Below are 18,205 nucleotides of genomic sequence, written 5' to 3' on the forward strand. Positions count from 1 at the left end.
TTACTGATGTGATATTAGATGGTGACTCACTACATTACTGATGTGATTGTTATTAGATGGTGACTCACTACATTACTGATGTGATTGTTATTAGATGGTGACTCACTACATTACTGATATGATTGTTATTAGATGGTGACTCTCACTACATTACTGATGTGATTGTTATTAGATGGTGACTCACTACATTACTGATGTGATTGTTATTAGATGGTGACTCACTACATTACTGATATGATTGTTATTAGATGGTGACTCTCACTACATTACTGATGTTATTGTTATTAGATGGTGACTCACTACATTACTGATGTGATTGTTATTAGATGGTGACTCACTACATTACTGATGTGATTGTTATTAGATGGTGACTCACTACATTACTGATTGTGATTGTTATTAGATGGTGACTCACTACATTACTGATGTGATTGTTATTAGATGGTGACTCACTACATTACTGATGTGATTGTTATTAGATGGTGACTCACTACATTACTGATGTGATTGTTATTAGATGGTGACTCACTACATTACTGATGTGATTGTTATTAGATGGTGACTCTCACTACATTACTGATGTGATATTAGATGGTGACTCACTACATTACTGATGTGATTGTTATTAGATGGTGACTCACTACATTACTGATGTGATTGTTATTAGATGGTGACTCACTACATTACTGATATGATTGTTATTAGATGGTGACTCACTACATTACTGATGTGATTGTTATTAGATGGTGACTCACTACATTACTGATGTGATATTAGATGGTGACTCACTACATTACTGATGTTATCGTTATTAGATGGTGACTCACTACATTACTGATGTGATTGTTATTAGATGGTGACTCACTACATTACTGATGTGATATTAGATGGTGACTCACTACATTACTGATGTGATTGTTATTAGATGGTGACTCACTACATTACTGATGTGATTGTTATTAGATGGTGACTCACTACATTACTGATGTGATTGTTATTAGATGGTGACTCTCACTACATTACTGATGTGATTGTTATTAGATGGTGACTCACTACATTACTGATGTGATTGTTATTAGATGGTGACTCACTACATTACTGATGTGATTGTTATTAGATGGTGACTCACTACATTACTGATGTGATTGTTATTAGATGGTGACTCACTACATTACTGATGTGATTGTTATTAGATGGTGACTCACTACATTACTGATGTGATTGTTATTAGATGGTGACTCACTACATTACTGATGTGATTGTTATTAGATGGTGACTCACTACATTACTGATGTGATTGTTATTAGATGGTGACTCACTACATTACTGATGTGATAGTATTAGATGGTGACTCAGCTACATTACTGATGTGATTGTTATTAGATGGTGACTCACACATTACTGATGTGTATTGGTATTAGATGGTGACTCTACTACATTACTGATGTGATATTATTAGATGGTGACTTCACTACATTACTGATGTTGATTGTTATTAGATGGTGAATCACTACTTTACTGATGTGATTGTTATTAGATGGTGACTCACTACATTACTGATGTGATTGTTATTAGATGGTGACTCACTACATTACTGATGTGATTGTTATTAGATGGTGACTCACTACATATACTGATGTGTTGTTATTAGATGGTGACTCACTACACTACTGATTGATTGGTTATTAGATGGTGACTCACTACATTACTGATGTGATTGTTATTAGATGGTGGACTCACTACATTACTGATGTGATGTTATTAGATGGTGACTCACTACATTACTGATGTGATGTGTTATTAGATGGTGACTCACTACATTACTGATGTGATAGTTATAGATGGTGACTCACTACATTACTGATGTTATTCGTTATTAGATGGTGACTCACTACATTACTGATGTTATTGTTATTAGATGGTGAACTCACTACATTACTGATGTGATTGTTATTAGATGGTGACTCACTACATTACTGATGTGATTGTTATTAGATGGTGACTCACTACATTACTGATGTGATATTAGATGGTGACTCTCACTACATTACTGATGTGATTGTTATTAGATGGTGACTCACTACATTACTGATGTGATATTAGATGGTGACTCTCACTACATTACTGATGTTATCGTTATTAGATGGTGACCTCACTACATTACTGATTGTGATTGTTATTAGATGGTGACTCACTACATTACTGATGTGATGTTATTAGATGGTGACTCACTACATTACTGATGTGATTGTTATTAGATGGTGACTCACTACATTACTGATGTGATTGTTATTAGATGGTGACTCACTACATTACTGATGTGATTGTTATTAGATGGTGACTCACTACATTACTGATGTGATTGTTATTAGATGGTGACTCACTACATTACTGATGTGATGTTATTAGATGGTGACTCACTACATTACTGATGTGATTGTTATTAGATGGTGACTCACTACATTACTGATGTGATTGTTATTAGATGGTGACTCACTACATTACTGATGTGATTGTTATTAGATGGTGACTCACTACATTACTGATGTGATTGTTATTAGATGGTGACTCACTACATTACTGATGTGATTGTTATTAGATGGTGACTCACTACATTACTGATGTGATTGTTATTAGATGGTGACTCACTACATTACTGATGTGATTGTTATTAGATGGTGACTCACTACATTACTGATGTGATTGTTATTAGATGGTGACTCACTACATTACTGATGTGATTTATTAGATGGTGACTCACTACATTACTGATGTGATTGTTATTAGATGGTGACTCACTACATTACTGATGTGATTGTTATTAGATGGTGACTCACTACATTACTGATGTGATTGTTATTAGATGGTGACTCACTACATTACTGATGTGATTGTTATTAGATGGTGACTCACTACATTACTGATGTGATTGTTATTAGATGGTGACTCACTACATTACTGATGTGATTGTTATTAGATGGTGACTCACTACATTACTGATGTGATGTTATTAGATGGTGACTCACTACATTACTGATGTGATTGTTATTAGATGGTGACTCACTACATTACTGATGTGATTGTTATTAGATGGTGACTCACTACATTACTGATGTGATTGTTATTAGATGGTGACTCACTACATTACTGATGTGATTGTTATTAGATGGTGACTCACTACATTACTGATGTGATATTAGATGGTGACTCACTACATTACTGATGTGATTGTTATTAGATGGTGACTCACTACATTACTGATGTGATTGTTATTAGATGGTGACCTCACTACATTACTGATGTGATTGTTATTAGATGGTGACTCACTACATTACTGATGTGATTGTTATTAGATGGTGACTCACTACATTACTGATGTGATTGTTATTAGATGGTGACTCACTACATTACTGATGTGATTGTTATTAGATGGTGACTCACTACATTACTGATGTGATTGTTATTAGATGGTGACTCACTACATTACTGATGTGATTGTTATTAGATGGTGACTCACTACATTACTGATGTGATTGTTATTAGATGGTGACTCACTACATTACTGATGTGATTGTTATTAGATGGTGACTCACTACATTACTGATGTGATTGTTATTAGATGGTGACTTCACTACATTACTGATGTGATTGTTATTAGATGGTGACTCACTACATTACTGATGTGATTGTTATTAGATGGTGACTCACTACATTACTGATGTGATTGTTATTAGATGGTGACTCACTACATTACTGATGTGATTGTTATTAGATGGTGACTCACTACATTACTGATGTGATTATTAGATGGTGACTCACTACATTACTGATGTTATCGTTATTAGATGGTGACTCACTACATTACTGATGTGATTGTTATTAGATGGTGACTCACTACATTAATGATGTGATCTGTTATTAGATGGTGACTCACTACATTACTGATGTGATTGTTATTAGATGGTGACTCACTACATTACTGATGTGATTGTTATTAGATGGTGACTCACTACATTACTGATGATTGTTATTAGATGGTGACTCACTACATTACTGATGTGATATTAGATGGTGACTCACTACATTACTGATGTGATTGTTATTAGATGGTGACTCACTACATTACTGATGTGATTGTTATTAGATGGTGACTCACTACATTACTGATATGATATTAGATGGTGACTCACTACATTACTGATGTTATCGTTATTAGATGGTGACTCACTACATTACTGATGTGATTGTTATTAGATGGTGACTCTCACTACATTACTGATGTTATTGTTATTAGATGGTGACTCACTACATTACTGATGTGATTGTTATCAGATGGTGACTCACTACATTACTGATGTTATTGTTATTAGATGGTGACTCACTACATTACTGTTGTGATTGTTATTAGATGGTGACTCACTTACATTACTGATGTGATTGTTATTAGATGGTGACTCACTACATTACTGATGTGATTGTTATTAGATGGTGACTCACTACATTACTGATGTGATTGTTATTAGATGGTGACTCACTACATTACTGATGTGATTGTTATTAGATGGTGACTCTCACTACATTACTGATGTGATTGTTATTAGATGGTGACTCTCACTACATTACTGATGTGATTGTTATTAGATGGTGACTCACTACATTACTGATGTGATTGTTATTAGATGGTGACTCACTACATTACTGATGTGATTGTTATTAGATGGTGACTCACTACATTACTGATGTGATTGTTATTAGATGGTGACTCACTACATTACTGATGTGATTGTTATTAGATGGTGACTCACTACATTACTGATATGATTGTTATTAGATGGTGACTCACTACATTACTGATGTGATTGTTATTAGATGGTGACTCACTACATTACTGATGTGATTGTTATTAGATGGTGACTCACTACATTACTGATGTGATTGTTATTAGATGGTGACTCACTACATTACTGATGTGATTGTTATTAGATGGTGACTCACTACATTACTGATGTGATTGTTATTAGATGGTGACTCACTACATTACTGATGTGATTGTTATTAGATGGTGACTCACTACATTACTGATGTGATCGTTATTAGATGGTGACTCTCACTACATTACTGATGTGATTGTTATTAGATGGTGACTCACTACATTACTGATGTGATATTAGATGGTGACTCACTACATTACTGATGTTATCGTTATTAGATGGTGACTCACTACATTACTGATGTTATCGTTATTAGATGGTGACTCACTACATTACTGATGTGATTGTTATTAGATGGTGACTCACTACATTACTGATGTGATTGTTATTAGATGGTGACTCACTACATTACTGATGTGATCGTTATTAGATGGTGACTCTCACTACATTACTGATGTGATTGTTATTAGATGGTGACTCACTACATTACTGATGTGATATTAGATGGTGACTCACTACATTACTGATGTTATCGTTATTAGATGGTGACTCACTACATTACTGATGTGATTGTTATTAGATGGTGACTCACTACATTACTGATGTTATCGTTATTAGATGGTGACTCACTACATTACTGATGTGATTGTTATTAGATGGTGACTCACTACATTACTGATGTGATTGTTATTAGATGGTGACTCACTACATTACTGATGTGATTGTTATTAGATGGTGACTCACTACATTACTGATGTGATTGTTATTAGATGGTGACTCACTACATTACTGATGTGATATTAGATGGTGACTCACTACATTACTGATGTGATATTAGATGGTGACTCACTACATTACTGATGTGATTGTTATTAGATGGTGACTCACTACATTACTGATGTGATATTAGATGGTGACTCACTACATTACTGATATGATATTAGATGGTGACTCACTACATTACTGATGTTATCGTTATTAGATGGTGACTCACTACATTACTGATGTGATTGTTATTAGATGGTGACTCTCACTACATTACTGATGTTATTGTTATCAGATGGTGACTCACTACATTACTGATGTGATTGTTATCAGATGGTGACTCACTACATTACTGATGTTATTGTTATTAGATGGTGACTCACTACATTACTGTTGTGATTGTTATTAGATGGTGACTCACTTACATTACTGATGTGATTGTTATTAGATGGTGACTCACTACATTACTGATGTGATTGTTATTAGATGGTGACTCACTACATTACTGATGTGATTGTTATTAGATGGTGACTCACTACATTACTGATGTGATTGTTATTAGATGGTGACTCTCACTACATTACTGATGTGATTGTTATTAGATGGTGACTCTCACTACATTACTGATGTGATTGTTATTAGATGGTGACTCACTACATTACTGATGTGATTGTTATTAGATGGTGACTCACTACATTACTGATGTGATTGTTATTAGATGGTGACTCACTACATTACTGATGTGATTGTTATTAGATGGTGACTCACTACATTACTGATGTGATTGTTATTAGATGGTGACTCACTACATTACTGATGTGATCGTTTTTAGATGGTGACTCTCACTACATTACTGATGTGATTGTTATTAGATGGTGACTCACTACATTACTGATGTGATATTAGATGGTGACTCACTACATTACTGATGTTATCGTTATTAGATGGTGACTCACTACATTACTGATGTTATCGTTATTAGATGGTGACTCACTACATTACTGATGTGATTGTTATTAGATGGTGACTCACTACATTACTGATGTGATTGTTATTAGATGGTGACTCACTACATTACTGATGTGATCGTTATTAGATGGTGACTCTCACTACATTACTGATGTGATTGTTATTAGATGGTGACTCACTACATTACTGATGTGATATTAGATGGTGACTCACTACATTACTGATGTTATCGTTATTAGATGGTGACTCACTACATTACTGATGTGATTGTTATTAGATGGTGACTCACTACATTACTGATGTTATCGTTATTAGATGGTGACTCACTACATTACTGATGTGATTGTTATTAGATGGTGACTCACTACATTACTGATGTGATTGTTATTAGATGGTGACTCACTGCATTACTGATGTGATCGTTATTAGAGCTTTGTCTTTAAAAAGAAAAAGCACAGTTAAGCCACAATCGCTATCCTTGCCAGATGTGTTTCCGTGTAGGTTTCTTTCTGTTTTGCTATTTCAACATTTGTTAAACTGCTTTGTCCTCCCACACATTCTGTTTCCTGTTCAATAGAAAAATCACTTTGGATGGAAAAAAAAAAAGTCATCATTAAAACAACAAGAGCAGACAAAATAGCCAGATTATAGAAGGTGTTCCTTAAAATGTTAACCCCTTTGATGATGGATAATACTGCAGCTCATTACTTGCAGCCTTTTCAGGGAGCCAAAGGGTAAAAATGCATAGGTTACTGAAGTTTTTACTGAAGTATGGGGTGTTTTTTAGAGATCTAATTTGGTGAAAAAAATGATGAATGGGTAATAAAGGGATTATCTATCTTTTTAAACAATAAAAATTCTGGTGTATACTGTCCCTTTAAGGCAACTAGGGCTGCAGAATTTCTGGGCGTAGCATGTTTTGATGGGTTAAGTCCATGGCAATATGTATTTCCACTCCTATGCTCTCCAAGTGCTTGCTTTATTAATCGTATTACAAAATATTATTTCGTGATTTTCTATTGGGGGTATATGACCCCTCCATGAGTGTCTGCTCTATGGTTGTTAGAAATATATGAGGCAAATATCAGCTAGAACAAAGTGCCATTTTTGTATTACTTATTTGACCCAAGTGCTAGAGGTTTTCCGTGGCTTGCTGGATACCATTTCCCTTACCTTCAGACAAAAATATCACCGTTCATCCTCTCGTTATAGAAAGCTGCACTCTGCTGTCCTTGTTCAGGTACGTCATCTCGAGGCCAGACAAGACAACGTCTGGATCCCTCTGGCTTCAGTTAGAACACGAGGTATTTACAACTTTTTCTTAATGTTTGATGTCAATAACACTGAACTTTATGAAATGCAAAGAAGCAGGTTTAAAAATTTTTTTTATAATAACCAGCTGCTACTGATGCCATCTTCCTATTCACTAATTATTTAGAGCTGGTGTACAAATTAGCAAGTAGTGTTCATCTGAAATGCCCTGTAGGTTTGAGAAACCACAGTAGTATAGTACCACTAAATACAGTAAAATTTAATAAATGAGAAGTACACAATTAGAAGTCAATGTAATAGCAATATAATTTGAAATGAGCAGTAGAATATTTTCTGGCAAATTTTCTTCTCCCTTTATCATGTGACAGCCATCAGCCAATCACAAAATGCATGTACGTCTATCTATACTGCACATGTTTAGTAGGAACAGGAGCCTCAGATAGTGTGAATATAAAGAGTGTGCACCTTTTGATAATAGAAGTATATTGGAAATTGCATGCTTTATCTGTGTCATGAAAATCAGATTATATGCTGCACAGCCTCTCGTTACCTAAAGGAATATGGAAGTAAAAATCTAACTTTTGTGATTCAGATAGTGTACAAATGGGAAAAGAAAAATTTACTTGTATAATAAAATTTCCTTTTTTCTCTTGGTATCCTTTGGTGAAACTCAGCTCTCTTTCATAAAAGCATACTAAGGTAGATTCAGGAGCGTGCTTATAAATATAGTGCAAAATAAAGTGAGCTCCCCGAAAAAGAGAGAGTAAAATAATGGCAATTGTGTGAAATGACACTCACAAAAGCAGCTATTAAAAAGCAACGACTAAAAGGACTAAAGAGCAGTGTTAACGGGTTATATTGAATCACGCAACAATACTGTTGTCCGGTAATATAAAAAAATCTTTATATAGATGTTCAGATATGCAATTAAAAAAACAATAGCCAACCTGTAACCACATTTAAATAATTACAGAGAGATAGCTCCTCCCCTCGCCCTATTGAACTCTCTACATTTCCCTAACGTTATCGGACCACTGCTAGATCTGCTCTCCCTCATATTTATTCCTCTTTTAAGGAGTATTTGACTAAAATAACCAGAACCATCTCACTGATAGAGAGCAACAGGTATTTCTTCTAAAAGTTGTGCCACTTCAAAGAAGAAACAACTGCGCACCCCAAAGTAAAACCATATACCTTGTATAATGTTATGGTTTCTGAATTGTATGTTTCTGGTTTATGTATAGCTTCCGTTTTTACGGACTGTAAATGAGCGACACTAATGAAAGCGATAATTATACTTCTTTGCTAGTCTGATTATATTATATTATACACCAATGTTATATGAGCGTAACCTGAATGATAAGACACATTATATGTATACTATTTCTATGTTTGTAGTGGCTGATAATTTGTTCAATGAAGTATTTGCAAAGTAAAAAAAAAAAGAATATATGAAAACAGACACAATAAAAGTGATGCTTGCGCTGAAACTGGATGAACGTTCTAGGCACCCTGCTGTTGTGTAGTCCTCATGTTGCAGTGTGTAAATAGAATTCACATTGGCATTCTTTATCTAACCCCATTCTTTGCCTCAGGTCGTCAGATTTCTGAGTAAGCTGTCTGTCCAAGACTCGAACTGGCCTGCCGCACCGCCTGGGATAGCATGTTCCTGCAATAGAGAGGTGCGTATACTCAACACATGTCTAGAGCTGAAATTTTATCCTGGTTTATACCCTTCAATCAACCAGGCACCATGCAAATTGTCATATTGCTTATATAATGTACAAAGTGCTGTACACCCAGTGACATGCTAGTATAAAATACACACCAGGCACCATGTATAATGTACACAGTGCTGTACACCCAGTGACGACATGCTAGTATAAAATACACACCAGGCACCATGTATAATGTACACAGTGCTGTACACCCAGTGACGACATGCTAGTATAAAATACACACCAGGCACCATGTATAATGTACACAGTGCTGTACACCCAGTGACAACATGCTAGTATAAAATACACACCAGGCACCATGTATAATGTACACAGTGCTGTACACCCAGTGACGACATGCTAGTATAAAATACACACCAGGCACCATGTATAATGTACACAGTGCTGTACACCCAGTGACGACATGCTAGTATAAAATACACACCAGATAAAAGAAGCTTAGCTAGGAAACCTACACATCATGATGCATTACGTTAAAGGGACATAAACACCTTGTAACTGTAGCCTTGTAATAAATTACCATAACAGTCGTGTTTGAAAACATTCTGAATTCATTAACACTTTGTTTGTTGGAATTGGTTTTCAGTAGACAATTTCCACCCACCATTTGACTTATTTGGAGGTGCCTAGGGCTGCAACAAGTAATCGGTAAGATTGATCATAAAAATAGTAGCCACCGAATCTCATCGATTAGGTGGTCTGCGATTAGTTGGTCAGTTGCACGGCACCAGCTGCCTCACTTCAATAAACCCCGCCATTGCCCCTGAGTCGCTATCGATCTCACAGCATCCGACAATTACTTGTATTTGGCACACTGAATTGGCCAAAGCACAAGCCAGGAAAGTTTACCAAGTGGCTCCCCAAGAATTACCATTTACCTTGGATGGTAATGTCTTGAGGCCGGAGACTAACCGGGTCTTTGTCGCCATGAGTGGCTTGGGTCTTCCGTTCTTCATCAAGAGGCTTTGCGGCCCGGATCCCTACAAGGACACATTCCAGGGGGCCACACAGGAGACTTTGCCATGTAAATTGTAGTTACTCAACACCTCCGTGGTTACTACGCTAATCGTTATAATCTACAATCTACACTCCTGAAAGAGATTGAAGGCAATAGCTACCCATGGAATGAGGACCACGGAACTTTTTACCATCTGGCTCATTACTGGAACATGCAATGGAGATACTCCACATGCCTCCATTTAATACAACCTGAGAATTAAAAAAAAAAAAAAAAAAAACTTCGCTAATAGAGGAATTATACTTGCAACACCTGGGAGCTAATCAAAGTAAATCTGCAATTATTGGAACTGCAGCGCATATTATAAACCTGCTGATATGTTTATTTTACAGCTTAGATTTATTAATGTAGGGATCTTAATATTGCTATGATGTAAATGACTTAATGGAGTTAATTGTCGTATGTTAGTTTCTTTTATCGTTATAGCTTAGATTTTCATTTACACTCCTTTTTTTAAAGCTGACAGATCCAGCGACAACATTGCCAACTTTCCCACAAGGTCATATAATAACTAACTAAAATGTATCTGAGCTTTACACTAAGCCACTTTTCCAGTTTCTTATTTGCAATGCCCATAATGTATTGGTAGTAACACTATAACAATTAGAAACGTCTTCAGATAACCAAGAAAGCTCAGCTCTACTAGGATTATAGCAACACACTGTAGAGCATCGGCTATTTGTATTACAAGTCCTCTCACATAATACACGCCATGGCTATGCAGCTCGCGACCGGAGCGGCAGACATGTGCTGATCATGCTTACATATCCCAGTCTCTCACTCAAGATAAAATATGACCTCATCTTTATTCTACTACCCCACATTAAAATCCTAAATATAGTCCCCCTGATGTCTAAGTCTTATCAATACAGGCTTTTTAGCCGGCTACTGGATTGCATCGTTGACAAAGATAGAAAAGCAATATTCTATATTTACATCTTAATACGAGGAGAGTCCACGGCTTCATTCATTACTTGTGGAAAATACAGAACCTGGCCACCAGGAGGAGGCAAAGACACCCCAGCCAAAGGCTTAAAATACCTCCCCTCATCCCCCAGTCATTCTTTGCCTTTCGTCACAGGAGGATGGCAGAGAAGTGTCAGAAAATTTGGAGTAGTCTCTTATGGAGGGTAGTACTCTTTAGAATGGGACTGGAGTTTTAAGTAGTCTTGTCAGCCTCTCAGTGAGAGCATTGACGAATGTTAGGGTCTGGAGATGCAGGGAGAGTCTTTCTGCAAAACCATCCAGAATCGTATTAACAGCTCCTTAAGCAATCAGTGTTGACGAGTTTCACTGCCTGCTTTCTATCACTCAAGTCCATGTCAGGAGCGATGCTACAACACTGTCAAACTTGAGAGGCCGTGTTCCTGTTCCACGGCTTAGATTCTGGTAAGATCGTTTCATTTTTTTATACCTGTAATAACGCAAGACGACAGGGTCACAGTGTGACTCCTTTTATCTGTATGGAATCAAGGGTTAATTTCTCCAGAAGGTGATTATTGAACAGGATGGGATTTATACATGATTCCTTTATTGTGTTTTCTTTCATGTAATTAGCAAGAGTCCATGAGCTAGTGACGTATGGGATATACATTCCTACCAGGAGGGGCAAAGTTTCCCAAACCTCAAAATGCCTACAAATACACCCCTCACCACACCCACAAATCAGTTTTACAAACTTTGCCTCCTATGGAGGTGGTGAAGTAAGTTTGTGCTAGATTCTACGTTGATATGCGCTCCGCAGCAGGTTGGAGCCCGGTTTTCCTCTCAGCGTGCAGTGAATGTCAGAGGGATGTGAAGAGAGTATTGCCTATTTGAATTCAATGATCTCCTTCTACGGGGTCTATTTCATAGGTTCTCTGTTATCGGTCGTAGAGATTCATCTCTTACCTCCCTTTTCAGATCGACGATATACTCTTATATATATACCATTACCTCTGCTGATCTTCGTTTCAGTACTGGTTTGGCTTTCTACAACATGTAGATGAGTGTCCTGGGGTAAGTAAGTCTTATTTTCTGTGACACTCTAAGCTATGGTTGGGCACTTTTTTATAAAGTTCTAAATATATGTATTCAAACATTTATTTGCCTTGACTCAGGATGTTCAACATTCCTTATTTCAGTTTCATATTTGGGATAATGCATTTGAATCAATCATTTTTTTCTTACCTTAAAATTTGACTTTTTCCCTGTGGGCTGTTAGGCTCGCGGGGGCTGAAAATGCTTCATTTTATTGCGTCATTCTTGGCGCTGACTTTTTTGGAGCAAATTTTTTTTTCTGTTTACGGCGTCATACGTGTTGCCGGAAGTTGCGTCATTTTTTACGTTCTTTTGCGCCAAAAGTGTCGGTGTTCCGGATGTGGCGTCATTTTTGGCGCCAAAAGCATTTAGGCACCAAATAATGTGGGCGTCTTATTGGGCGCTAAAAAAAATATGGGTGTCTCTTTTTTCTCCACATTATTTAAGTCTCATTATTTATTGCTTCTGGTTGCTAGAAGCTTGTTCACTGGCATTTTTTTCCCATTCCTGAAACTGTAATTTAAAGGAATTTGATCAATTTTGCTTTATATGTTGTTTTTTCTTTTACATATTGCAAGATGTCCCACGTTGCAACTGAGTCAGAAGATACTTCTGGAAAATCGCTGCCTGGTGCTGGAGCTACCAAAGCTAAGTGTATCTGCTGTAAACTTTTGGTAGCTGTTCCTCCAGCTGTTGTTTGTATTGCATGTCATGACAAACTTATTAATGCAGATAATATTTCCTTTAGTAAAGTTCCATTACCTGTTGCTGTTCCGTCAACATCTAATACTCAGAGTGTTCCTGATAACATAAGAGATTTTGTTTCTAAATCCATTAAGAAGGCTATGTCTGTTATTCCTCCTTCTAGTATGCATAAAAAGTCTTTTAAAACTTCTCATTGTTCAGATGAATTTTTAAATGAACATCATCATTCTGATTCTGATAATGGTTCTTCTGGTTCAGAGGATTCTGTCTCAGAGGTTGATGCTGATAAATCTTCATATTTATTTAAAATGGAATTTATTCGTTCTTTACTTAAAGAAGTCCTAATTGCTTTAGAAATTGAGAATTCTGGTTCTCTTGATACTAAATCTAAACGTTTAGATAAGGTTTTTAAATCTCCTGTAGTTATTCCAGAAGTTTTTCCTGTTCCTGGTGCTATTTCTGAAGAAATTTCCAGAGAGTGGAATAATTTGGGTAATTCATTTACTCCTTCTAAACGTTTTAAGCAATTATATCCTGTGCCATCTGACAGATTACAGTTTTGGGACAAAATCCCTAAGGTTGATGGGGCTGTCTCTACTCTTGCTAAGCGTACTACTATTCCTACGGCAGATGGTACTTCCTTTAAGGATCCTTTAGATAGGAAAATTGAATCCTTTCTAAGAAAAGCTTATTTGTGTTCAGGTAATCTTCTTAGACCTGCTATATCATTGGCTGATGTTGCTGCAGCTTCAACTTTTTGGTTGGAAGCTTTAGCGCAACAAGTAACATCATAATTCTCATAGCATTATTATTCTTATTCAACATGCTAATAATTTTATTTGTGATGCCATCTTTGATATCATTAGAGTTGATGTCAGGTATATGTCTCTAGCTATTTTAGCTAGAAGAGCTTTATGGCTTAAAACTTGGAATGCTGATATGTCTTCTAAGTCTACTCTGCTTTCCCTTTCTTTCCAGGGTAATAAATTATTTGGTTCTCAGTTGGATTCTATTATCTCAACTGTTACTGGAGGGAAAGGAACTTTTTTACCACAGGATAAAAAATCTAAAGGTAAATTCAGGGCTAATCGTTTTCGTTCCTTTCGTCACAACAAGGAACAAAAGCCTGATCCTTCATCCTCAGGAGCGGTTTCAGTTTGCAAACCATCTCCAGTCTGGAATAAATCCAAGCCTTTTAGAAAATCAAAGCCAGCTCCTAAGTCCACAGGAAGGTGCGGCCCTCATTCCAGCTCAGCTGGTAGGGGGCAGATTACGTTTTTTCAAAGAAATTTGGATCAATTCCGTTCACAATCTTTGGATTCAGAACATTATTTCAGAAGGGTACAGAATTGGTTTCAAGATAAGACCTCCTGAGATTTTTTCTTTCCCGTGTCCCAGTAAATCCAGCGAAGGCTCAAGCATTTCTGAAATGTGTTTCAGATCTAGAGTTAGCTGGAGTAATTATGCCAGTTCCAGTTCTGGAACAGGAGATGGGGTTTTATTCAAATCTCTTCATTGTACCAAAGAAGGAGAATTCCTTCAGACCAGTTCTGGATCTAAAAATATTGAATCGTTATGTAAGGATGCCAACATTCAAAATGGTAACTGTAAGGACTATCCTGCCTTTTGTTCAGCAAGGGCATTATATGTCTACAATAGATTTACAGGATGCATATCTGCATATTCCGATTCATCCAGATCACTATCAGTTTCTGAGATTCTCTTTCCTAGACAAGCATTACCAGTTTGTGGCTCTGCCGTTTGGCCTAGCAACAGCTCCAAGAATTTTTACAAAGGTTCTCGGTGCCCTTCTGTCTGTAATCAGAGAACAGGGTATTGTGGTATTTCCTTATTTGGACGATATCTTGGTACTTGCTCAGTCTTTACATTTAGCAGAATCTCATACGAATCGACTTGTGGTGTTACTTCAAGATCATGGTTGGAGGATCAATTCACTAAAAAGTTCATTGATTCCTCAGACAAGGGTAACCTTTTTGGGTTTCCAGATAGATTCAGTGTCCATGACTCTATCTTTGACAGACAAGAGACGTCTAAAATTGATATCAGCTTGTCGAAACCTTCAGTCACAATCATTCCCTTCGGTAGCCTTATGCATGGAAATTCTAGGTCTTATGACTGCTGCATCGGACGCGATCCCCTTTGCTCGTTTTCACATGCGACCTCTTCAGCTCTGTATGCTGAACCAGTGGTGCAGGGATTACACAAAGATATCTCAATTAATATCTTTAAAACCGATTGTACGACACTCACTGACGTGGTGGACAGATCACCATTGTTTAGTTCAGGGGGCTTCTTTTGTTCTTCCGACCTGGACTGTAATTTCAACAGATGCAAGTCTTACAGGTTGGGGAGCTGTGTGGGGGTCTCTGACGGCACAAGGGGTTTGGGAATCTCAGGAGGTGAGATTACCGATCAATATTTTGGAACTCCGTGCAATTTTCAGAGCTCTTCAGTCATGGCCTCTTCTGAAGAGAGAATCGTTCATTTGTTTTCAGACAGACAATGTCACAACTGTGGCATACATCAATCATCAAGGAGGGACTCACAGTCCTCTAGCTATGAAAGAAGTATCTCGAATTCTGGTTTGGGCGGAATCCAGCTCCTGTCTAGTTTCTGCGGTTCATATCCCAGGTATAGACAATTGGGAAGCGGATTATCTCAGTCGCCAAACGTTGCATCCAGTCGAATGGTCTCTTCACCCAGAGGTATTTCTTCAGATTGTTCAAATGTGGGGACTTCCAGAAATAGATCTGATGGCCTCTCATCTAAACAAGAAACTTCCCAGGTATCTGTCCAGATCCAGGGATCCTCAAGCGGAAGCAGTGGATGCATTGTCACTTCCTTGGAAGTATCATCCTGCCTATATCTTTCCGCCTTTAGTTCTTCTTCCAGGAGTGATCTCCAAGATTCTGAAGGAATGCTCGTTTGTTCTGCTGGTAGCTCCAGCATGGCCTCACAGGTTTTGGTATGCGGATCTTGTCCGGATGGCTTCTTGCCGACCGTGGACTCTTCCGTTAAGACCAGACCTTCTGTCGCAAGGTCCTTTTTTTCCATCAGGATCTCAAATCCTTAAATTTAAAGGTATGGAGATTGAACGCTTGATTCTTAGTCAAAGAGGTTTCTCTGACTCTGTGATTAATACTATGTTACAGGCTCGTAAATCTGTATCTAGGGAGATATATTATAGAGTCTGGAAGACTTATATTTCTTGGTGTCTTTCTCATCATTTTTCCTGGCATTCTTTTAGAATTCCGAGAATTTTACAGTTTCTTCAGGATGGTTTAGATAAAGGTTTGTCCACAAGTTCCTTGAAAGGACAAATCTCTGCTCTTTCTGTTCTTTTTCACAGAAAGATTGCTATTCTTCCTGATATTCATTGTTTTGTACAAGCTTTGGTTCGTATAAAACCTGTCATTAAGTCAATTTCTCCTCCTTGGAGTTTGAATTTGGTTCTGGGGGCTCTTCAAGCTCCTCCATTTGAACCTATGCATTCATTGGACATTAAATTACTTTCTTGGAAAGTTTTGTTCTTTTTGGCCATCTCTTCTGCCAGAAGAGTTTCTGAATTATCTGCTCTTTCTTGTGAATCTCCTTTTCTGATTTTTCACCAGGATAAGGCGGTGTTGCGAACTTCTTTTGAATTTTTACCTAAGGTTGTGAATTCCAACAACATTAGTAGAGAAATTGTGGTTCCTTCATTATGTCCTAATCCTAAGAATTCTAAGGAGAAATCATTGCATTCTTTGGATGTAGTTAGAGCTTTGAAATATTATGTTGAAGCTACTAAGACTTTCCGAAAGACTTCTAGTCTATTTGTTATCTTTTCCGGTTCTAGGAAAGGTCAGAAGGCCTCTGCCATTTCTTTGGCATCTTGGTTGAAATCTTTAATCCATCATGCTTATGTCGAGTCAGGTAAATCTCCGCCTCAAAGGATTACAGCTCATTCTACTAGGTCAGTTTCTACTTCCTGGGCGTTTAGGAATGAAGCTTCGGTTGATCAGATTTGCAAAGCAGCAACTTGGTCTTCTTTGCATACTTTTACTAAATTCTACCATTTTGATGTGTTTTCTTCTTCTGAAGCTGTTTTTGGTAGAAAAGTACTTCAGGCAGCTGTTTCAGTTTGAATCTTCTGCTTATATTTTCAGTTTTTTTCATTATAAAATTTAAATTATTTTGGGTGTGGATTATTTCTCCAACATAGGTGTGTCCGGTCCACGGCGTCATCCTTACTTGTGGGATATTCTCTTCCCCAACAGGAAATGGCAAAGAGCCCAGCAAAGCTGGTCACATGATCCCTCCTAGGCTCCGCCTACCCCAGTCATTCTCTTTGCCGTTGTACAGGCAACATCTCCACGGAGATGGCTTAGAGTTTTTTAGTGTTTAACTGTAGTTTTTATTATTCAATCAAGAGTTTGTTATTTTGAAATAGTGCTGGTATGTACTATTTACTCAGAAACAGAAAAGAGATGAAGATTTCTGTTTGTATGAGGAAAATGATTTTAGCAACCGTCACTAAAATCCATGGCTGTTCCACACAGGACTGTTGAGAGCAATTAACTTCAGTTGGGGGAACAGTGAGCAGTCTCTTGCTGCTTGAGGTATGACACATTCTAACAAGACGATGTAATGCTGGAAGCTGTCATTTTCCCTATGGGATCCGGTAAGCCATGTTTATTACGATCGTAAATAAGGGCTTCAAAAAGGGCTTATTAAGACTGTAGACTTTTTCTGGGCTAAATCGATTCATTGAAATGCAGTTAGGATAT

The 18,205-nt window shown here is 37.2% G+C and overlaps 1 protein-coding gene across 2 annotated transcripts in view; it reads left to right on the forward strand.

Moving 5' to 3' along the window:
• ATRIP (ATR interacting protein) overlaps positions 1-18,205 on the forward strand; it is a 236,748-nt gene that overhangs the window by 145,088 nt on the left and 73,455 nt on the right. For both annotated transcript variants that reach the window (XM_053721193.1, XM_053721194.1), the window contains exons 11-12: positions 7,878-7,969; positions 9,533-9,619. In XM_053721193.1, coding sequence (XP_053577168.1) covers positions 7,878-7,969; positions 9,533-9,619 — 179 coding nt within the window. The remainder of the gene's footprint in view (positions 1-7,877; positions 7,970-9,532; positions 9,620-18,205) is intronic.

Source organism: Bombina bombina, chromosome 7, assembly GCF_027579735.1.
Source record: "Bombina bombina isolate aBomBom1 chromosome 7, aBomBom1.pri, whole genome shotgun sequence".
NCBI classification, from domain to species: domain Eukaryota; kingdom Metazoa; phylum Chordata; class Amphibia; order Anura; family Bombinatoridae; genus Bombina; species Bombina bombina.